At 43.6% G+C, this 19,420-nt stretch overlaps 1 protein-coding gene across 2 annotated transcripts; it reads left to right on the top strand.

The window, feature by feature from the left end:
* The first annotated feature begins 9,567 nt into the window (after positions 1 to 9,567).
* On the top strand, positions 9,568 to 12,630 carry LOC136487802 (PTI1-like tyrosine-protein kinase 1). 2 transcript variants are annotated; one of them, XM_066484909.1, is made up of 8 exons: positions 9,568 to 10,014; positions 10,105 to 10,304; positions 10,489 to 10,641; positions 10,734 to 11,126; positions 11,227 to 11,494; positions 11,586 to 11,712; positions 11,875 to 11,961; positions 12,100 to 12,630. In XM_066484909.1, the coding sequence occupies exons 3-8, from the start codon at positions 10,533 to 10,535 to the stop codon at positions 12,223 to 12,225; spliced, it is 1,110 nt and encodes a 369-aa protein (XP_066341006.1). In that variant the 5' UTR covers positions 9,568 to 10,014; positions 10,105 to 10,304; positions 10,489 to 10,532; the 3' UTR covers positions 12,226 to 12,630. The 2 variants fall into 2 exon arrangements, with proteins under 2 accessions (XP_066341006.1, XP_066341013.1); XM_066484916.1 differs by having other exon boundaries at positions 9,894 to 9,914.
* Positions 12,631 to 19,420: the final 6,790 nt, after the last annotated feature.

The following is a 19,420-nucleotide window of genomic DNA, read 5'->3' as shown; positions in this document are numbered from 1 at the left end:
AGTACACGGAAGCACCATCCACGCGTGGCCACACCTAATGGAAAACACCACCAAAACCTGACTCAATACTTCTAGATTCTAGGAACCGTGATGTTTAGCAGAATAGGAAGCAACGATATATAACCAATCACATGCAATGGCACACACAAACCATGTTAACACTTAACAGTCAACACTAAGTTTTACTAAATCCACTGCACATTAATCCCATTTATTTATACTTGGAATTTGCTTTTAAGTAAATAAATAAACTATCACAAACCCAACAAGGCTGATTAACACAAAAGCCAAATTAACACAAGGTGGATCCGAATTACCTATTAGGTGTAGGGGAAGTTGTGGAGGAGCGCAGACGTCGGTGGAGGTGCGCGGACGCCGGAGAGCATGGGCAGTCGGGTCGCCCGCCGTTGGAGGTGTGGATGCTAGGGAAGGAGTGTGGACACTGGAGAGCTTGGGCACCATGGCCGCTCGCCGTGGGAGGGAGCACGGACGCCGATGCACCTGGGCCACGGGAGGGCAGGGAGTAAGCCCACGACACCTCAAGGTCGGAAACAAGGTGGCGGCGGACCGGGTCGTGGATGTGGACGGCATGGAGATGGGGTGGAGGTGGCGGCCGAGGGCTCTAAAACCCTAGCGCCGCTGTCCAGGGGCTCTAAAACCCTAGCCACCGTGGAGATGGGGTGCATGGGTGCGGAGAGGGGGTGCTGGCATCGAGAGAGAGGTCCAGGGGTGCGGAGAGGGGGCGTGGGCATCGGGAGAGGTCCGAGAGGCGGCAGTGGCGGGGAAGAAGAGAGCGCCGTGGAGATGGGCAGCTTGATGGCGTCGGGAGGAAGAAGAGAGCGCCCAATACATTTTCACCAGTGCGCCCCTGTATTTATACTCAGGATGATTTGTAAGGGTGGTTCCTAGTCCAGCCGCACCTACAAATGATTTGTAGGGGCGGTTCCTGATCCAGCCACCCCTACGAATATTTTCTATTTTATTAAATTATTAATTATGTATTTTTATATCACAAAAAACACAAAGTAATATAAAAATTATTATATATATGCACAAATATAATATTTTGTATTATTCTATATATGTAGAAATATATATAAAAACAATTGTAGTCAAAGCAATATAGAAAACAAAAAAAGAACAAAAAATAAAAATTTCAATTTTAAAATTTTGACTATAATTTTATGACATTAAATGAAATTAAATGAAAATGTTGTAAACATAAAAGTTGTATAACTCATCAATATTTACAACTTTTATTTTGGTCATCTTATCATGTGACTTTGTTTGAATGATTTAAAATTTGAAATTCAAATAATTTTAACTTGAAATAATATTTTGAAAGAGTAAATGATTTCAACTGAAAAACTCATGAATACCAAAGTTGTAGAACTCATCAATATGTACAACTTTTATTTTGATCATATTTTCATTTGACCAAATTTGAATAGTTGAAATTTGGAATTTCAATAAATAGCAACTTCAAACAAGATTTTCAAACCTTAAATGATTTCAACAATAAAAGTCATAAACATAAAAGTTGTTGAACTCATCACTATCTACAACTTTTATGTTGGTCACTTCTTTATGTGACAAAGTATTAGTAAACATTGTTCACAAATTCACATATGACTCATAGTTTCATGAACTATACGAGAAACATGTTGATTTATGAACAATGTTTGCTATCACTTTGTCAGATGAAGAAATGATCAAAATAAAAGTTGTAGATATTGATGAGTTATACAACTTTAGTATTCATCATTTTTTCAGCTGAAATCATTTAATGGTTGAAAATCTCGTTCAAACTTGTCATTTTTTAAATTTTGAAAATTTGAAGTGCTCAAACTTTGTCAAATGAAAGGAATGACCAAATCAACACAATAACTTGATAGGGCATGATTTTAGAAAAATTTAGGAAAAAATCATCACATTTGGAGTTAGTATGACAGAGAAAGACTAGTTACAAATTTTACACAGAGATTAAAAAGAAAAATCACAACTGTTTATGATGAACAAGAGTGATTTCTCTTTTTAATATGTGGCTGAAACTTGTAATTAGTTTTTCTCCCTCATACTAACTCCAAATGTGATGGTTTTTTTCCTAAAATTTTCTAAAATCATGCTTTATCATTTTAGTCTAGTCATCTATCTTTATCACTAATTTTGAATAATTCAAATTTTGAATTTCAGAAAATGACAGTTTCAAACTTGATTTTCAACCAATACATGATTTCAGTTGTAAAGGTGATGAATATAAAAGTTGTTGAACACATCACTATCTACAACTTTTATTTTGGTCATCTTTTTATTTGACAAAATTTGAACAATGTTAAGTGATTTCATAAAGTTTTAGTAGTAATAGAGTGGATGTTGAAATAGATTCATCTGGATGTTACAAAGGGTAGTCTCACACACATGCATAAATGTAGTCTCACACACATATAAAAATATGTAGTCTTACACACATACATAAATATATAGTCTCACACGTATGCATAAATGAAGTCTTACAAACACAAACTAACACAAACACTCCATGTTCAACAACTAGCTAGCCCATTGTAACAACTTTCCCCTTGACATCTTTTCATTCCCATGGCAATATGTCTTTGGGTAGGTTCTTTTCCACAATACTGATCTTCTTAGGAAAGTCTGTGAATAGCGGCATCTCATCATAGTTATTGTAAGCTTCAACATCGTCCACGCCATCAACTCCAATAATGTGATGTTTTACGAAGGCAACCACGTGCTTTGTCTTCTTCTTCGAAGGGAGGTTACTTTGTGGGTCAGACATATAGAAAACCTGTGCGACACGTGAAGCGAGCACCCAAGGGTCATCTTGGTAGCCTAGATTCTCGAGGTCCAGGACTCTCAATCCGATCTCGTTTAGTTGGTGTTGTTTGATCCAGCGGCATCGAAATAGGGCCACCATTATATCCCTTCCATAGTCAACTTCCCATATCTCTTCAATGATGCCAAAGTATTGGATCTTTCACCCCAATCCATCGAGAGCCTCTATTCGAACGCCACTGTTTTGGTTCACATATTTACTATCCTTTACGTGGGTATAGTACATATACCCATTGATGTCATAAGCATTCCATGATGTCACTTGTCTCGATGGCCCCTCCGCCAACCTACTAATGGTAATAGAGTCTATGATTTCTCTAGGCGGTATGTTTTGATCCTTCAACCATGTAGTTAGTTGTTGCTTGTGTTGTTTCACGACCCAATCATCCGAATAGCCATTTCTCTCCGCCATAATGATAGCCAAGTGTTCATCAATGTACGGTTGCATCAGTTGTGTACTCTGCAAGACACTGTAATGCGCCCGACTCACCTCTTTATAATCATGGTCGATGAACACTTTTCTACCACTGGTGCCCTTCCCAGCCAGCCTACCCTTGTGACAAGAATCGGGTTTACCAATCCCTTTCTATACTTTTAGGTACTCTTGACAGCACTCGACGACTTCTTCAGTACTGTAACCCTCTATCATGGAGCCCTCTAGGTATGCTCGATTATGCATGTATTGACTTAGAACCGACATGAACCGCTCGTAGGACCACATTTCATGCAAGTAGCAAGGGCCCAGTGCCTGTATCTGATGAACCATGTGAATCATGAGATGTGACATTATATCAAAAAAAGCAGGAGGTAAACACATCTCTAGTTGGTTTTGTGTCTCCACCACAAATTCATGTAGGTCACTCAGCTCTTGCTTACCAATCGTCTTCTGTGATATCTTCAAAAAGAAGTAGCACATGCGGGTGATGGCCATTTTCAAGAACTCTGGCTTTATAGCCCTGATTACAATGGGTAGAAACACTGTCAGCATCACATGATAATCGTGAGCCTTGTAGTGTGTTATTGACAAGTCCTTTATCGACACTAGCTTCTTCACATTTGCTAAAAACCCAGTTGGGACTTTGACCCCCCTTAGGAAAGTGCATATAGCTCTCTTCTCATCTAGTGTTAGGTAGAAGCACGCCACAGGCAGAGTGTATTTTCCATTAGCCTCAGGTACTGGGTGAAGTTGTGGCATCACGTTTAGCCACACCATGTCTTTTCTGTGCTTTCAGACCATCCTTTGACTTGCCTGTGTCCATCAAGGTAGCAATGAGACTCTCAAAGACATTTTTCTACACGTGCATAGCATAATGTCATGGGGGACCTCCAAGTCTGGCCAATAAGGCAGATATTGAAAGAAGATCGATTGTTTTTTGAAAGGTATACCTTCGATAGGAGGTGTGCTTCTATCTCTGTTCGTCCCATCTGTATTCTTCTTTCCATAGACGACGTGTATATTTTTCACCATTCTATACATGTGCTCTCCGTTATGACATCTCTCCAAAGGGGGTTCAATCTTCGGGGTTTTGTTATAAAATCTAAAGAATAATTTACTATGGTACTTGTGACTTGTCTTTAAGAAGCGTCAGTTCCTTAGGTAAACTATCTTCTTGGATGCATCTAGGTACACCCATGTAGTACCATCCAAGCAAACTAAGCATCCCATCTTCCCTTTGATCTATCCAGACAAAGCAAACAGCGCGGAGTAATCATTGGTAGTAACAAATATTATTGCTCTACATATGAAGTCCTCCTTTCAGAATGCATCGTACATCAGCTCCCTATGCCTCCATAACCTCTCCATTTCTTGCATCAAAGGCTCGAGGAACACATCTATATCAATGCCTGGTTGTTTAGGGCCAGAAATAAGAATAGTGAGGAGAAGGTACTTTCTCTTCTGACACAATCACGTTGGGATGTTGTACATGGTCAATATCACTGGCCAAGTGCTGTGGTCGCTCATACTCTCATTGAAGGAATTCATTTCATCGGTGCTCAAGCCAAAACGTACATTCCTTAGGTCATCGCTGAATTCTTTGTGCTTCTCATCGAACCTTTGCCACTGACTACAATCAGCTAGGTGTGCAATCTTATCATTATCCACCTTGCGCTCATCATCCCACCATGTCATGAGTGCAGCTTCTTTAGGGTTTAGGAAGATACGTCTCAAGCGATCGGTCACTGGCAGGTACCATATTACCAAGGCAGGAATTCTTCTCTGCTTTGTATCTTTGCCTAATGGTGTATCCTCTAGGAGCTGAGATTCTTGTACCACCTTTTTTGTACCCTTCTTATTCCTCTTTTTCCCCGTGAAGGCTTCGTCCCCACCGTAAAGGTTATTGTTCTTGTACCGGCCGGCCCCACACCGAGGACATTTATCCAATGACTTGAATGTTTCGCCATGAAAAAGTGGTTGGGGCATGCATGGATTTTTCAACCCCCATTGTCAATGGACTTATGATCTTCTTTGTTTGGTATGTGTTGGCAGGAACTGAGTTTGGTTGTGGCAGCACCCATGACAGGAGATGCAATAGATCATCGAAACTACAGTCTGACCAACCGTACTTAGCCTTCAGGATGAGTAGCTCAAGCATAAAACATAGCAATGTCCAATGTGTCGAACAACCCTTTTCAACACCATACATAGTCTCCTTCGATGCTTTTGTCACCCTTTCCAAATTTTCTAGACCTTTCAAGCTATTTAGTAAAATCTCTGGACCAAGGGCTCGAATCATGTCCTCTAAATCATCTTCATCCTTGACACGTGCTCCACCATAATTATTGGCACCACCTTCGTCGTTACCATCCCAACCACCAGCATCACCACCTTGTTCATTGTCAAACTCTGAATCCACTCATGCATCAAGCTCTGCTGAATATTAGGATATGGATTCTAGGGTTTCGTCGTCGTATTCCTCCTCATCCTCGTCGTTAACAATAATCGTTTCACCATAATGAATCCACACTGTGTAGTCCTCAACAAATCCTCGCATAATCAAATATGATCTGATGATAGTCACATCTGTCCATGCCATACGGTTCTTGCAATCTCTATAGGGACAAATAATTGTATCCTTATTCTCTATCAATGTCGTTGCATACTTCTTTGCGGCTTCAATAAATTTATCCACCTCTTCACGGAAACCTGCCTTGAACCTTAACGAACCATACATCCAAGAGTTCCTGTACTCTATCTTTTACAACAACAACAAAACAAACATTAAAGGACTACTTATTCAGATATATATAAAAATAAATCAAATTAATAATTACTTGAGAATAATTGTATATACTTCAGATATATATGAATATAAATCAAATATAATTACATGAAGCATACAAACACACCATGGTAGAAGAAAAATTATTAATGGCCCATTTATCCATAAATAATTAAAATACATATTGTTGATTACAATAAACAATTTCAAAAATAACAATTAGCAACAATTATATTTTACCCAATATCTTTCATGCAAACCCTAGTCCAATTTTATCAAACACAAATTTATAAAACCAAAATTAATAAAAAAACCAAACCCTAGATCTAGATCTATATGCACATGAAATATCTATAAAACTAACTAATTGTTCACTAAAATCAAGAAACATGGACCAAATAAGGGTATGATCTTATTCACCTCCCTAATTTACCCTAGTACATTCAAAACTGGGTCTAATTTGCTTCATAAGTAGCTCAATCACCATAGAAGAGAGAGAAAAGGAAAACTCTAATTACTCACTAACCAACCATTAAAACTTCAAAAAAAAAAGTGTGGAATGGTATTTTCTTACCGTCTACAACCTCTCCACCAAAGGATTTAAGATCAAAACATTCTCCCCTTAATAGAGCAATTTTTGGGAGGTACCTAAGGCATCCCTACCTTTCTTTCACGGATTAGAGTGAGTGACCCGAGGAGGAAGGTTTTGTAGTTTGCTATATATGTGGGTCATTTGTAGGGGCGGCTGGTGATTGAGCCGCCCCTATAAATCGGAGGTATTTATACGCGGATATTTGTAGGGGCGGCTCAATCACCAATCGCCCCTACAAATAGTAATACCAGGGGTGGCTGGTGAGTGAGCCACCCCTACAAATCCGACCCATTTGTAGGGGCGGCTCGTATGACCAGCCGCCCCTGCTTTTCCATTTCTAGGGGTGGCTGGTCTCTAGGCTCCTGAGCACGTCACTATAGGGCGGCTCCATCACCAGCCGCCCCTACAAAAATTTTGTCCCGTTGCTACAAACTGTTTTTCACGTAGTGTATATAACTTTTTAGAAAACGAGAAAACACTTTTGTGGGACAGAGGGAGTAAGTTTCATTAGTTTAATATTATCAAATACATAATTAATATTGTTAGGTACAAGATTATTATTGTAGATATGTATACAATCCGTCAACATATTTTTTTCTCACTTTGTAACTTTATAACTTTGCCGACCTAAGAAGAAGCATGCATCATACAAGGAGCAACGGACTTTAATCTGTAATGCTACTTACCTAACGTCCGGACGCATCGAACGCAGGCCCATATCCCACTAAGCAGCCCACCGCTCACTTTCCCTCACGAAGTCTTATCCATCCGCTCGTGTCCTGTCCTGTGGAACTCCAGGCTGTGTCTCCTTCTCTTCTCCTCTTCATCACCAGCAGCTCATTCCGCACCGCGCCGCAATGCCCCATCCTGTGCAGCGCTCGCGCCCCATCCTATGTCGGCCCCCCCGCTCCTGCACTGGCCGACGCCTCTCCTAGGGCCGTTGTCGCCTAGGCCCGCACGCCCCTATCCCGCGCACGTGTCCTGCGTCCAGCCTCCCCTGCACGCGGTATGCAAAGCGGCTACCGCCTATGGCCGCTGAGCTGGCCCTACCCCGTCCGCATGGGCACCTATGCCGCGCTGTGCACTAGCCGACCAAGCCTCGGTCGAGGCCACGCCCCATCCTAGCCCCCATCGAGCTTGCTGGCTACCGTAGTTTCTCATCAGGTAAGCTGTGGCCGCCGGCAACGCCATGTTTCAAGTGTTTCAGACGTTTCAGATTTATGCTTCAAGTGTTTCGTCTAGATGTTGCAAAAGAAAATCTGGGATGTTGCATATGTTGCAATGACAATATATGCATATTGCAAGCCTATGTTAAGTGTTTAGGGTGTTTCAAACGTATGTCTCTCATATAGGTACTCTGTTGGAGGCTGATTTTGGGTCTCTTCCTACCCATTTTGGGTTTAGGTGCCCATATAGATTCCTTGTTAGAGACAGTCTAACAACACAAGCAAACTATACGTACTGCTTGCTCGGCCCGTCTTAGATCTACTATCTAGTGCGTCGACGAGGCTTTGTTTAATTTATCTCCAAAGGTTTATACTCTATCCTATTAAATGTTTGATACACGTATGGAGTATTAAATATAGACTGAAAAATAACTAATTGCATAGTTTATAATTAATTTGTGAGAGGAATCTTTTAAGTCTAATTAGTCCATGAGTTGACAATGTGATATCTGATGTGACCACAAAAAAAAAAAACTTTACACCCTCAGTTTAAACGAGGCCTGAGTCGTCGTCTGAGACTGAAAGACTGGCGCACTGGCGCTGCACTCGCTTGCTCGTTTATTTGTCTCCTTGCCTAAACGGGTAAGTTAGGAGTTTCCGAGAAGCTTCCTGCGTTAACTGAAGTCAATGGAGTAGTTGGTAAACAGCAGTTGGCTTTCTTTCTATTTTGGATCAAAGAAAAGAAGAAAAATAAAATCCATACATGTTCCTAACTTAAAAAAGTGATTTCTAGAATTTTTGTTGTATTTCTTCAAATTATCAAACAAATCCAATCCAAATGAATATTTTTTTTGAAATTCATAAATTAAGTAATAAAACATAGAGAAATCATTAATGAATTAGTGCTGCATGTATGGATTTTATTTCGAAATAATTAACGTTTATCACCCTGTTCGCTTGATTGTTTCTGTGGCTTATAAATCGGCTGATGTTGTTTTATTGTGAGAGAAAAACATTGTATAATGGCTGATACGATCAAGCGAATAGGGTGTATATTTTCAGATATAGACAAAGACATGTTGATTAGGCAAAGTGTTTTACAACTTGTAGATTTGAAAAGGCTAGAATATGTTGTTATTCTGAACACATTATTTGACATAAAATAGTAGGATATCTTGTACTGGAAGTATGAGGTCATAACATATATATTACAACCTTCTTTTTTTGTGGCATAAGGCCTATAAAATTCTCTGTACAGGATTACATGAAAATCCAATAGAGTCCTTGAATACCAAGAAATAGACAATAAAAGCTTTAGTCAAGGAGCACATGCATGTTTTTCATCTGGTAATCTGTAAAACAAAACAGTTAACAATACTTTATAAAAATATAGTGTGTCAGGAGAGCCGAATCAGTTCTTTTTAGACCTATATGCAGGAATGGAAATTACACGCCATGGATGGGAAGAGTAGCAGGATTGAATGGACTTCACTTGCTCCAGCTGCCAGCGATTTCTCCACGAGGTAAGGACGCGTGGGGAGTTGTTGACGTGTGCAGATGTGTGGACTGGCCCACGAAGTCAGAAGTTGAATGTTGTAGTACTTGCGTGAACGAAACGCACTGACAGACGCTGACAGTTTTTCGATCTTCCATTCATGTAAAGGATTTGGAGTGTGCGGATGCTCGACCCAACCCACTCCATCCTTGCTTTCTGGTTCCACCAAAGAACGGAACACCAAGAGCCCAACCGCGCAGATGCTCGACGCTCTTCGCCGGAGAGTATAAGGTGCCCAACTGCCCATCACACTCGACGCGTCTGGAACCTCGCCTCCGCCGTCATCCGCGCGCCGTCGGCCAAACCCGATGCAACCCCGCGCCGCCGCACGCGCTGGCCCGTCGCCGTGGGACTTGTCCTCGAAGTGTTGGCCGGAAGCTGCACTGTGAATGCCTGAAGCTGCATCGATCGGGCCGATTTGCGCTGAGCCGGAGGCCGGAGCCAGTTCCTAGCGCCGCCGTTGGTGCTCCTGCTGGGTTGAAGCGGCCACTGCACAAGGCGAGCTCCGGGCCTCCAGCACCTCTCTGGTACGTGGTAGCGGCTTCCAAGATCCCGTGAATTATTGGTGGCTTGCATGGTGCTGAATCTCCGGGCAGCTCCTGCCAGAGGAATTGGTGGAGATCTCTGGTACACACCCGCCGAATCATATGGAAATCTCATCGAGAACTCTCGTACTTTATTGAGTTATCTAATAATTTATCTCATCTCATGAATTAGGAGAGATTTGGTCTTTGGGAACACACTCATAGTTGCTGGCGGCCGAAGCGAGGCTTGGTCTGCATCGTTCGTGCTTAAGCGTTGAGATTTCCTACGGCTTGCTTGTGAGTTGCGCCGTCCGTGAAGAGGACCTGCAGGCCCCGGCGCGCCGTCCACGAAGACGACGAGTTGTGCCGCTGCATCACCGGTGACGGAGTCAGGTATGGCGAATTTGGCGATTGGGTTACCCAGATCCCCATCGCACTAGACACTGTTTGACACCAAATATTAGTGGGTCGGCCCAATGGGTATTTACACCAAACTTTATGTTTTGAGTAGTGGGTCATTCGGTTGATCCAATTAAATTTGCATATCTAATCCTGTCCTCTGGCGCCTGATCTCTAGCACTCAATCAGTCATCAGTCTCATCACCTTCGTTCTCGTGGAATATGGGGTGGACGAAGGCCTTGTTCGGCCGCCTGACGATGTGGTCGTCCAAGAAGAGCAGCGCCGACTCCGAGTCGTCTTCCTCCACCTCATACCCGCCAGTGTTTGCAGGTACATATGTAGTTTCTTCTTTGCTCGTTGCTTCTTTATTAATTTGATTCACTGTGTCAACTAGCGCTGTTCTTGGTTCTTGCCACCACCAGTCGACAGGACGGAGGTTGCCGTCGCCACCGCCACCGGCGTGCCGGAGCTGACCCTTCGCGAGCTGAACAAGGCCACCCGGTCATTCTCGGCCGCGATGCTCATCGGCAGGGGAAAGAACAACACGGCTGTGTACCGCGCCTCGCTGCCAATCGGGGACGGCAAGGCCGCCGCCGTAGCCAAGAGGCTCGGTCATCCACCTGCCTCCCTCTCCAGCTCCGGCACCTGGAACGCCTCCGACGACGAGTTCCTGAGGCAGAAGGTGCTGGTGCTGTCGAGGCTCAGGCACGACAACCTCGTCCGCCTGCTCGGCTACACCATCGACACCACCGCCGGCGTCCGCGTGCTTCTCTTCGAGTTCGCCGACATGGGCACGCTGCACGACGTCCTGCACGGTACGAACCTATCTATCTAGCTTATTAATTTGGCGCGGCCTTTATTTCTCCGGATCGATCCACCTGAGCCTGAGTGATCGAGCCACCACCGCACGCTCAGGGCCGACGGGTGACCCAGCAGCTGAGCCAGCCAGCAGCCGTCCGGCGCTGAGCTGGTCGCAACGCACGGGCATCGCGCTGGACGTGGCGAGGGGGCTGGAGTACCTGCACGACGCGGCGGCCGTGTCGCACCGGGCCATCAACTCCACCAAGGTACTGCTGTTCCAAGGCTTCAGGGCCAAGATCGCCGACTACGACTTGTTCATGCAGCTGCCATCGGATGAGGACAAGGCCGTGAACGCGGTGGAGTTCTCCTGGTATCCGCCGGAGTACGTGCCCCGTCTCGCCGTCGTCTCTTACTCTGACCTGCTGCCATGGTCGTCGTCGTGGCTTACGTTTGTCATTACGTAACACATGCAGGTACGTGATGACGGGCCAGAGAGGTCGTAAGTTCGACGTGTACAGCTACGGCGTCGTACTGCTTGAGCTCCTCACGGGGAGGAAGAGATGCGCCGCCACGCCGGATCTGCGAAAACTGTTGGAATGGGTATGTAATAATTTAGCGAAAGGCTTGCAGTTTCAGCCTGCTGTTTTGTTGCTCTCTTGGTTGTTGCATTGGCCGTTAATAAGTACTATGTTGTAGTACACGTCAATAACTGATGAAGGCGTTAATTACATATTTACATGATGATGATGCATGCGCTTGCAGGCAGCTTCGATCCTGAGAGAAGGCAGAGTTGAGGGATTCATGGACCCCAAGCTTGGCACGCAGTACCCACCTGCCCGAGCACTCAAGGTCTTCTACCCTACCCTCTAGCTACTGACTTTGTTCTCGCACAGCCACAGCAGTATGGGGGTTGCATTGCATCCATGATGCCTGATCATCGGATCGATACTAGCTAACTGCTGCCAATGGATTCTGCATGCCCTGCAGCTGGCGAGGATAGCGATGTGCTGCTTGCAAGAGAACCCAAAGTCCCGGCCATCCATGGCCGACGTTGCCCAAACGATCAGCTGCCACATCGTTTCATCGGAGACCAGCATGGGCCAAGCAGTCTAGGCGAGCGCTGGAGGGGCTTTGACGGCGGTGAGGGGTGACAGTGCCGGGCGCCAAGATGCTGGCCACGCCGCTGGGAGTTGACTCTTGGAGTAGGCGGCCTGAGTTGTCGTTCAGAGAGGCTACTTATTAACTAATAAATCGACCATGCACTGCATTTGTAAAGAGTGGTGAGCATTCAAGAAAAAAGTGAGTACATTAACGAAGACCAGACTGACTGACAGTAGTATGACTATCCAAAATTAGTTTCATGATCGAAGCTGGTCATATCGAAATGGGAGGCTTCAGGGTGTTCTATCAAATTTTCATGGCTGTAGAACCTAATCTCAACAAACACCAGATTCAGGGAAGGAAAGAGAGCTTGCTGGAAAAACACAATTAGGAGGCACTGAGCGTGAGTGAGCTCTGTGCCAGACTGGACCGATCCTATCAGGTACTAGTTCATTGTATTTCGCCATTCATTTTTGTTATTGCCGATCTGTGTGAGACGATGCTGTTTGTGTGGCCCCGGCGAGCGGAGCGGTGGGAGAGGGATATGGGATTTGTGTTGTTTTTTTTAAGAAGTTTTCTCGATCTTGCTGAGATTTGGCGATCTTCCTGCCTCACCTGCGCGTAGATATTGTGGTCGTCCTGTTCAGATTGCTGATTTCCTCTCGAGGGATGCTTCTATACCACGCAAGCGTTGTTTTTTTTTTCCCCCTCTTATCTTAAGTACAGCTGTAGAATCTATTCGAATACGGACACAGACACACGCCACCATCACACATACGCACCTCACACATACACGGTATACGAACAAACCTACAACTATACCTAGATAACAAACGCAACTGAGAGGTACTCGAATGACCATTGTGGTACATCTACGTGGGAGGCAACTGAAATTATTCAGAGAATAACTGTTCCCGGTGAGACGCCGGCGTCGAAGCCAGGCTTCGAACGCGGGCGGGCAGCGTGCTCACCTGCACGGCTTGCCAACTGAGCCTTGCTCTTGCCTCTGGGGCCGTGGATTCCACTTCTGCGTTTTGGGAAAGTTTTTGGCTGGTCACTTTGCACAGCACGGCAGCAGTGTGGGGGACTTGTTCTGCAGCCACTGCTGCGCTTTGATTTGCATGGGATTACTAGCAATTGAGTGGGAGTGGTAGCTGTTTCTGATTATGATGTCGCTGAGCTCACCTCGTCATCAGTGAATGAATCACTGCAACATCTGGGAAAGAATTGAATTTGTTTGATGGCTCAGTGATGCTATGTATTGCTACTGTAGTGTTTGCACTAATTGAGTCTTTCTGTTTGTGTACAATCTTCGCTTATTGGTTTCAGCCAGCCCAAATCAGTCAATCAACAGTGTTTTTCTCTCATAACAAACCAGCACCAGCCAATCCAAATCAGCTCAGAAACCAACCAATGAACAGGCCGTCTATTCATTCATCATTAACAAAGTAGATTTGTTTGTATCTACCTTCTGCCAGTCAACTATATTGATAGTTTGATTATTTCTTCTTCTATAGATAAGAATATTTTTTTTACCTCACTTGCTGGTGATATACATGAGTGTTTCCTAGATTAAAATGTTTCGCATATTTGTATAACGAGATTTATGAGACGGCAATCTTAATGAACCTAATTGTTTGTTTAAATTTTTTATAAATTTTATCTTGTGTTGCATTTTTTTTATTGTCTCAACCTTCGAGTACAAGCTGTAGTATCTAAATTCACGCACTGACTCACACACCACACATACGCGCGCACATATATCCTAGTGCGCAAGCTAGATCTATAACCTATATCTAGGTATAATAACACAGCTGAAAGATATGACAGTTATGGCACATCCGCGAGGCAACTGGAAACATTTTGAGAAACTGCGGAGTCGATCCCTAAGGCCCCGTTCGGCTGGCAGAATTTTGGCTGAAACTGACTGAAAAACACTGTTCTAGCTGAATTGTTGTGAGAGAAAAACACTGTTTCGGCTGAAAAAAGAAGCCGAACAAACCGAATATAAGGTAAGCCGAACGAGGCCTAAGATCGAACTCGCTTCCGGTGGTGGGCACACCAAAAAAAAAAACCGTCCGAGCTAGCGCTCGGTCTCATCTTGTGTTGCATTTTACTGCAGAGTTAACTTCTTCAACATGTGGACCACGAGCTTTCATTTTGTTCGCTTGGCTTATAAGCCGTATTTTTTCAGTCAACGAATAATATTTTCTCTCATAACAAATCAGCTAACGGTACTTTCGGCTATGGTTTATCAGCAAAAACGAATAGGACATTTGTCCTCGAGCAAAAGTCTGAGGGCGACCGGGACCCGCACTGCGTCAAGGTCGATCGCGCGTTCATCAAGGTTGTTGTCGCCATAGCTGACCTGACCCAGATCAAGAGGCGTACTCTTCTCAGAGCTCATCTCGTGACGGCGCTTCATCTACCTCTGCCGAAGCGCGCCACACCGGCGGCTCCACGCTTTTGAAGGCGGTCTTAACCGCGCCGCCCTGCTGTAGGGATCAGATATCCAGCTTTGGGTATAGTCTGAGGCCTAGAACTTCCAGGCTGTTGAGCTGTTTTTTTAGACCTGATGATGTAATCTTCAACATTGTCCTGATTAATGAATGAGGGGAGACATCACTTTAACTCAAAATGGAGAAATTAAGTTTCTAATATAAATTAAGAAATGTTTGTGAAACTGATTTTGTCTAATGTTATGGAGATAGTTTAAACATGGCTTGGTAATGCACAATTATTTAAAAAAACAGAGTTGTGTATGCAATAGTATAGGAACTATGCTTGACTATAGAAACAGATACCTTCTCACAGTAGTTTTAATTTGCATATACGAAATGTAGCCGTAGCGTTAGCACGGGAACCCTACTAGCGTAAGTAAATAAACATCATCATTTCATAAGATAAATCATGAACCAACGGACATAATTGACTGATATAAAGTAATACAAATATCATATCTCATATGTGTTAATTGTATTAATCAAATCCTATAAAATAACAGAAAGTGTTTCTCAACAACACAACAAACCTAGAAATCTGCGCACAAGTCATATAGTTCCCTCCTAGAAAAAGTCATTTTGAGCCCTCAATTTTTGCGGTCGTCTAGTTTTCCTCTCTCATAAAAAAACTATTCCCTCCATCCCAAGTTATAAGACATTTGACTTTTTTTATCCCAAGTTTGACCACTCGTTTTATTCAAAAAAAATTTATGCAAACATTTTTGAATAAAACGAGTGGTCAAACTTGGTGTTAAAAAAATCAAACGTCTTATAATTTAGAATGGAGGAAGTATTTTTTTTTACCTTTCGCAAGTTTTAAACTGTTTACTTTTGCACCGTGGATGATTGATGGTGCCTTTTACTGACATGGTGCCACATCAATCACCCTACGTGACACTACCTTAACCACAAGGGGAGTAAATCAGAAAAAAAATTAAAAAAATCAAAATATTTTTTTTGAAAAAATATGCAATTAAAAATTCTAAAATCCACTTTAATCTTAAAACATTCATAGAAGTTTTGATTTAGCTAATTTCATATTTTCTTAAAATAATTTCCTATCTTATGTTGCCAAAAATTAGAATTAAATGAAACTTACATCAGACTCCTACCACTAAAAGAACAATGCCAGGAAAATGTGACCACCCACGCTAAATCGAGAACTTAAACCTAGTTGGACAAGTTCCATCATAAGGACCTAACCAACTATATCGAAAAATTCATAGAAACTAAAATTTTTAAAACTTATCCAAATATTTTTACATGGAAAACAATGCAATTAAAGAAATTCTTAAATCTAGCTAAGAAAATTTATAGAATTTTTGTTTTAGTTCGAAAAGTTATGAAACTAGTGTCAAATTTTTCGCTAAAATTATGCTCTATTTTATGGTGGCTAGCTTGCTTTTTTTAATCTTGATGGATTCATTTTTGTGCTTATTTGCTAAGAAACTACCATTACCTATTAATTAGTCGATATTGATCATTTGGATTACACAGAAGCACCGATGGCGCGTCTGTAAAACAATTAAATGAAATAAGTAAGGGGTGCATGCATGCATATGCGTCACAGGTGCATGCAGCTATGCAGGCTAAGACAACTACTTTGAAAATTTATACAGGCAGAGAGAGGACTAGCGCCTACTACAATCCTAACAACGCTCCACCAACGCTTCTCAGCAATTCGAACGATCAACATCTATTAATTATATATAATGGACAAAGTGATAAAGATTCAAACAATTTTAAGCCAGCCACCATAAGATAGAGTCGACGCGTAAAACCATGGAGGGACACATGCGCTGGATACAGCGGTTGCTTTTCCGATGATGCAGTGCATCGCACTAGTGCAGCACTGCAGCTGCAGAGGTTGGTTGTTGAATAGCGAAGACCTCATAAAATTTTAGCACTCTAGTATTGCACGCTTCATGTGTGTGATCTGCCAAAAAAAATCAGAAACTAGTTTTATATTTTTTTTGAGCTAAAACAAAATTCATATGAATTTTATAAGAATAAACTACATTTTAAGATTTTTAGTTACACTATTTTCCATACAAAAATATTTAGATAACTTTAAAAATTATTTTTTATGATTTTGGTATTTTTGAAAAAACTATTTGTATCCCGATTTTCGTCTCCTAACTAACCCTATTTTTTATAAATTGGTCCCTTTTTTGAAGAAAATTTATGTTTGCCCCTCTGAAAGACGTAAACTCATGTTTGGACCCTATGGGTCAGCGCCAGGACTCATGGCTCCAAGGTAACACGTCTCGGCGTCACAGATCTTGGCTCCTAGGTGTCTGGCCGTACACAGTAGGACATCCTAGATGACGTTGATGTGGCTGGTACCTCGGAGCCACAGATCTTGGCTCTGAGCTCGGAGCCACAGATCTTGGCTTCGAGCTCGACGTCAAGATCTGTGGCTCCGACCTCAGAGCCGTGGATCTCGGCTCCGAGCTCGGAGCCATGGATCCTGGCGCCGAGCATAGATTCAAAACCCACAGTCAAGTTTTCCTTGCCGATGTTGTTTTCATTTCTTCCTCCTCCCTCTCGGGTTCTTCCTCTCCCTAACCCATCCAATCATCTCTTGAATCGACGAATTTGACCTTGGATACTTGGATTTGATCCATACATCTTCGCGAGCAAGGTATCCTCTCTCTCCTTATCATTTTTACGCATTGATTTGGTATATATTATGTCTATTTTACAACCCTAGATACATTATTACCTAATGTTTGAAGTGATTTTTTATTTTTTTATTGTGTAACGGTAGGATGCCAAAGCGTGGTAAAGCTAGTAAGCCAAGGTAATATCTTATCATCGTGTTATATTATATTTTCATTTATGTGCAACAAATGGAAAAACCCTAGGTTTAGGGTTTAATGTTCATTGCTTTTGGTTCTTAGAATAAATTTGGTTCAATTATAGTTATGGCCGGATGACCGAAAATGCCTTCGACCCATTGCCTCTGCCTAGTGATGTTCCAGTGTCCATGTGCTGGTGCGGTGATCCTTGCAAGGTAGATAAGTCCGATGAAGATGACACGTATAGGCAGAGGTATTGGATGTGTGCCAATTTTACGTTTGAGCCTATACTTCGTCAGCGCCGCATTAATAAGATGGTGAGAAATTGATATTGTGTAATAATTATTTTGTATCAAATAAAGTCTTGCATGATTTATTTGTTTTGTAACAATTGTATTTGTTGCAGACCCCTCCACCGCTCTATGATTTTGAACAGTGGATCGACACTAAGATCAAGCCGGAAGACAAGGAGTGGATGCAGAAACTGTTATGGTGGGAGGCAGAGGACAAGGAGATGATGAAGAAGAGGCGTGTCGGTGTTTCGTATAAGTACCGGCAAGTAAATTTATAGTAGTGTGTGTTAGGCTCGGATGGTGCGCTAAAGGACACAAGATTTATACTGGTTTGGGTTGAATGTCCCTACGTCCAGTTTGTTGCTGCTCATGTTATTAGCACCGAAAACGGTTCGTAGTAGGGGGTACAAACGATCGAGAGAGGGACTGGTCCCAAGTCTCTGATAGAAGGGTTGAAAGGAGGCCAAGAGCTTGATCGCCACTTGACTGTGTGAGTGTTGTGTATTATGCCGTCAAAAGTCAGTCCCTCCGTTGGAGGAAGCGCATCCCCATTTATAGATGAAGGGGCTGGCTTTACAAGGGTGAGGGCTTAGGATGCGTACTCTACCTAGTCTTGTGGCTCACGTCTACCCAGCCTCTTCTCATTCTGATGGGTGCGAAGGATGATAAGCGCCTACAATATTGTTGATGCCCCTGTAGAATGTCAGGATGGTTACAGAATACTACCCTGCGCAGGATATGGGCTGCAGTACAGTGGTTTTGACTTATGAACCTCGCCCAGCCTTACTCCGCACGCCTTCTAGTTTCTATGAGTCTCTGTCGGAGGGACGCGGGGTCAGGGTCCGGAATAGCGTTGTGGGCAAGGTCCCTTGGGTCCATAACATGGTGACAGCATGTCCGTCATTTGTGGAGATCACAAATCCTTTTCTGGAGTGTAGTGGTTGTCGTATATCTTCGTCGGGTTCCGTGTCCCAGAGCTGAAGGCGGCACCTACAACTCTACATGACGAGGAGCACGCACATGTAATACCTTTTGGGCTCTACGGCGCCCGGAAGGGTCTAAAGCACCTGTCCCGTCGTTCCCTAGCAGTACTTTTCCTGCTAGGGCGCAGGGTATGGTCCTTGAAGCCATGGTTGACCCGAACGTCTTGTCTTGCCCTGTACCCATCATCATGAGGGAACGAGGAGAAGTTGTCAGGTAAGATGAAACCAGTCTTTAGACATCGAGCAGGGCGAGGCTCGTTCTCGGCCGTCGGGTGAAGCAGAGACCAGTCCTTATCTCTTGGGTGAGACCAAGCCCGCCCCTCAGGGGTCAGGCGAGGCAGAGTCTATCCCTCAGCCCTTGGGCGAGGCGAGGTTGGCCTGAAAGGCATCGGGCGAGGCGGAGACTAGCCCTTAGCCCTCGGGCGAGACCGAGCCCGCCCCAAAGGTGTCGGGTGAGGCGGAGACTAGCCCTTAGCCCTTGGGCGAGACCGAGCCCGCCCAAAAGGCATCAGACGAGACGGAGACTAGCCCTTAGCCCCCGGGCGAGGCAGAGCCATCCCAAAAGCGTCGGGCGAGGTGGAACCAAACTCCTGTCATTCGAGCAAGAGACGTTACAGCACCCTTATCCG

The sequence above is a fragment of the Miscanthus floridulus genome, chromosome 1 (genome assembly GCF_019320115.1).
Source record: "Miscanthus floridulus cultivar M001 chromosome 1, ASM1932011v1, whole genome shotgun sequence".
Classification (NCBI taxonomy): Eukaryota; Viridiplantae; Streptophyta; class Magnoliopsida; order Poales; family Poaceae; genus Miscanthus; species Miscanthus floridulus.
Note: the sequence above shows the minus strand (reverse complement) of the source record. Positions and strands in the feature narration are given on the sequence as shown.

Excerpts from the sequence above, each read along its gene's own strand:
- LOC136487802 (XM_066484909.1), top strand. The coding sequence starts at position 10,533 with ATGGGGTGGACGAAGGCCTTGTTCGGCCGCCTGACGATGTGGTCGTCC. Across the intron at positions 11,713-11,874 it reads TGCGAAAACTGTTGGAATGG|GCAGCTTCGATCCTGAGAGA; the intron begins GTATGTAATAAT and ends ATGCGCTTGCAG. Across the intron at positions 11,962-12,099 it reads CACCTGCCCGAGCACTCAAG|CTGGCGAGGATAGCGATGTG; the intron begins GTCTTCTACCCT and ends CATGCCCTGCAG.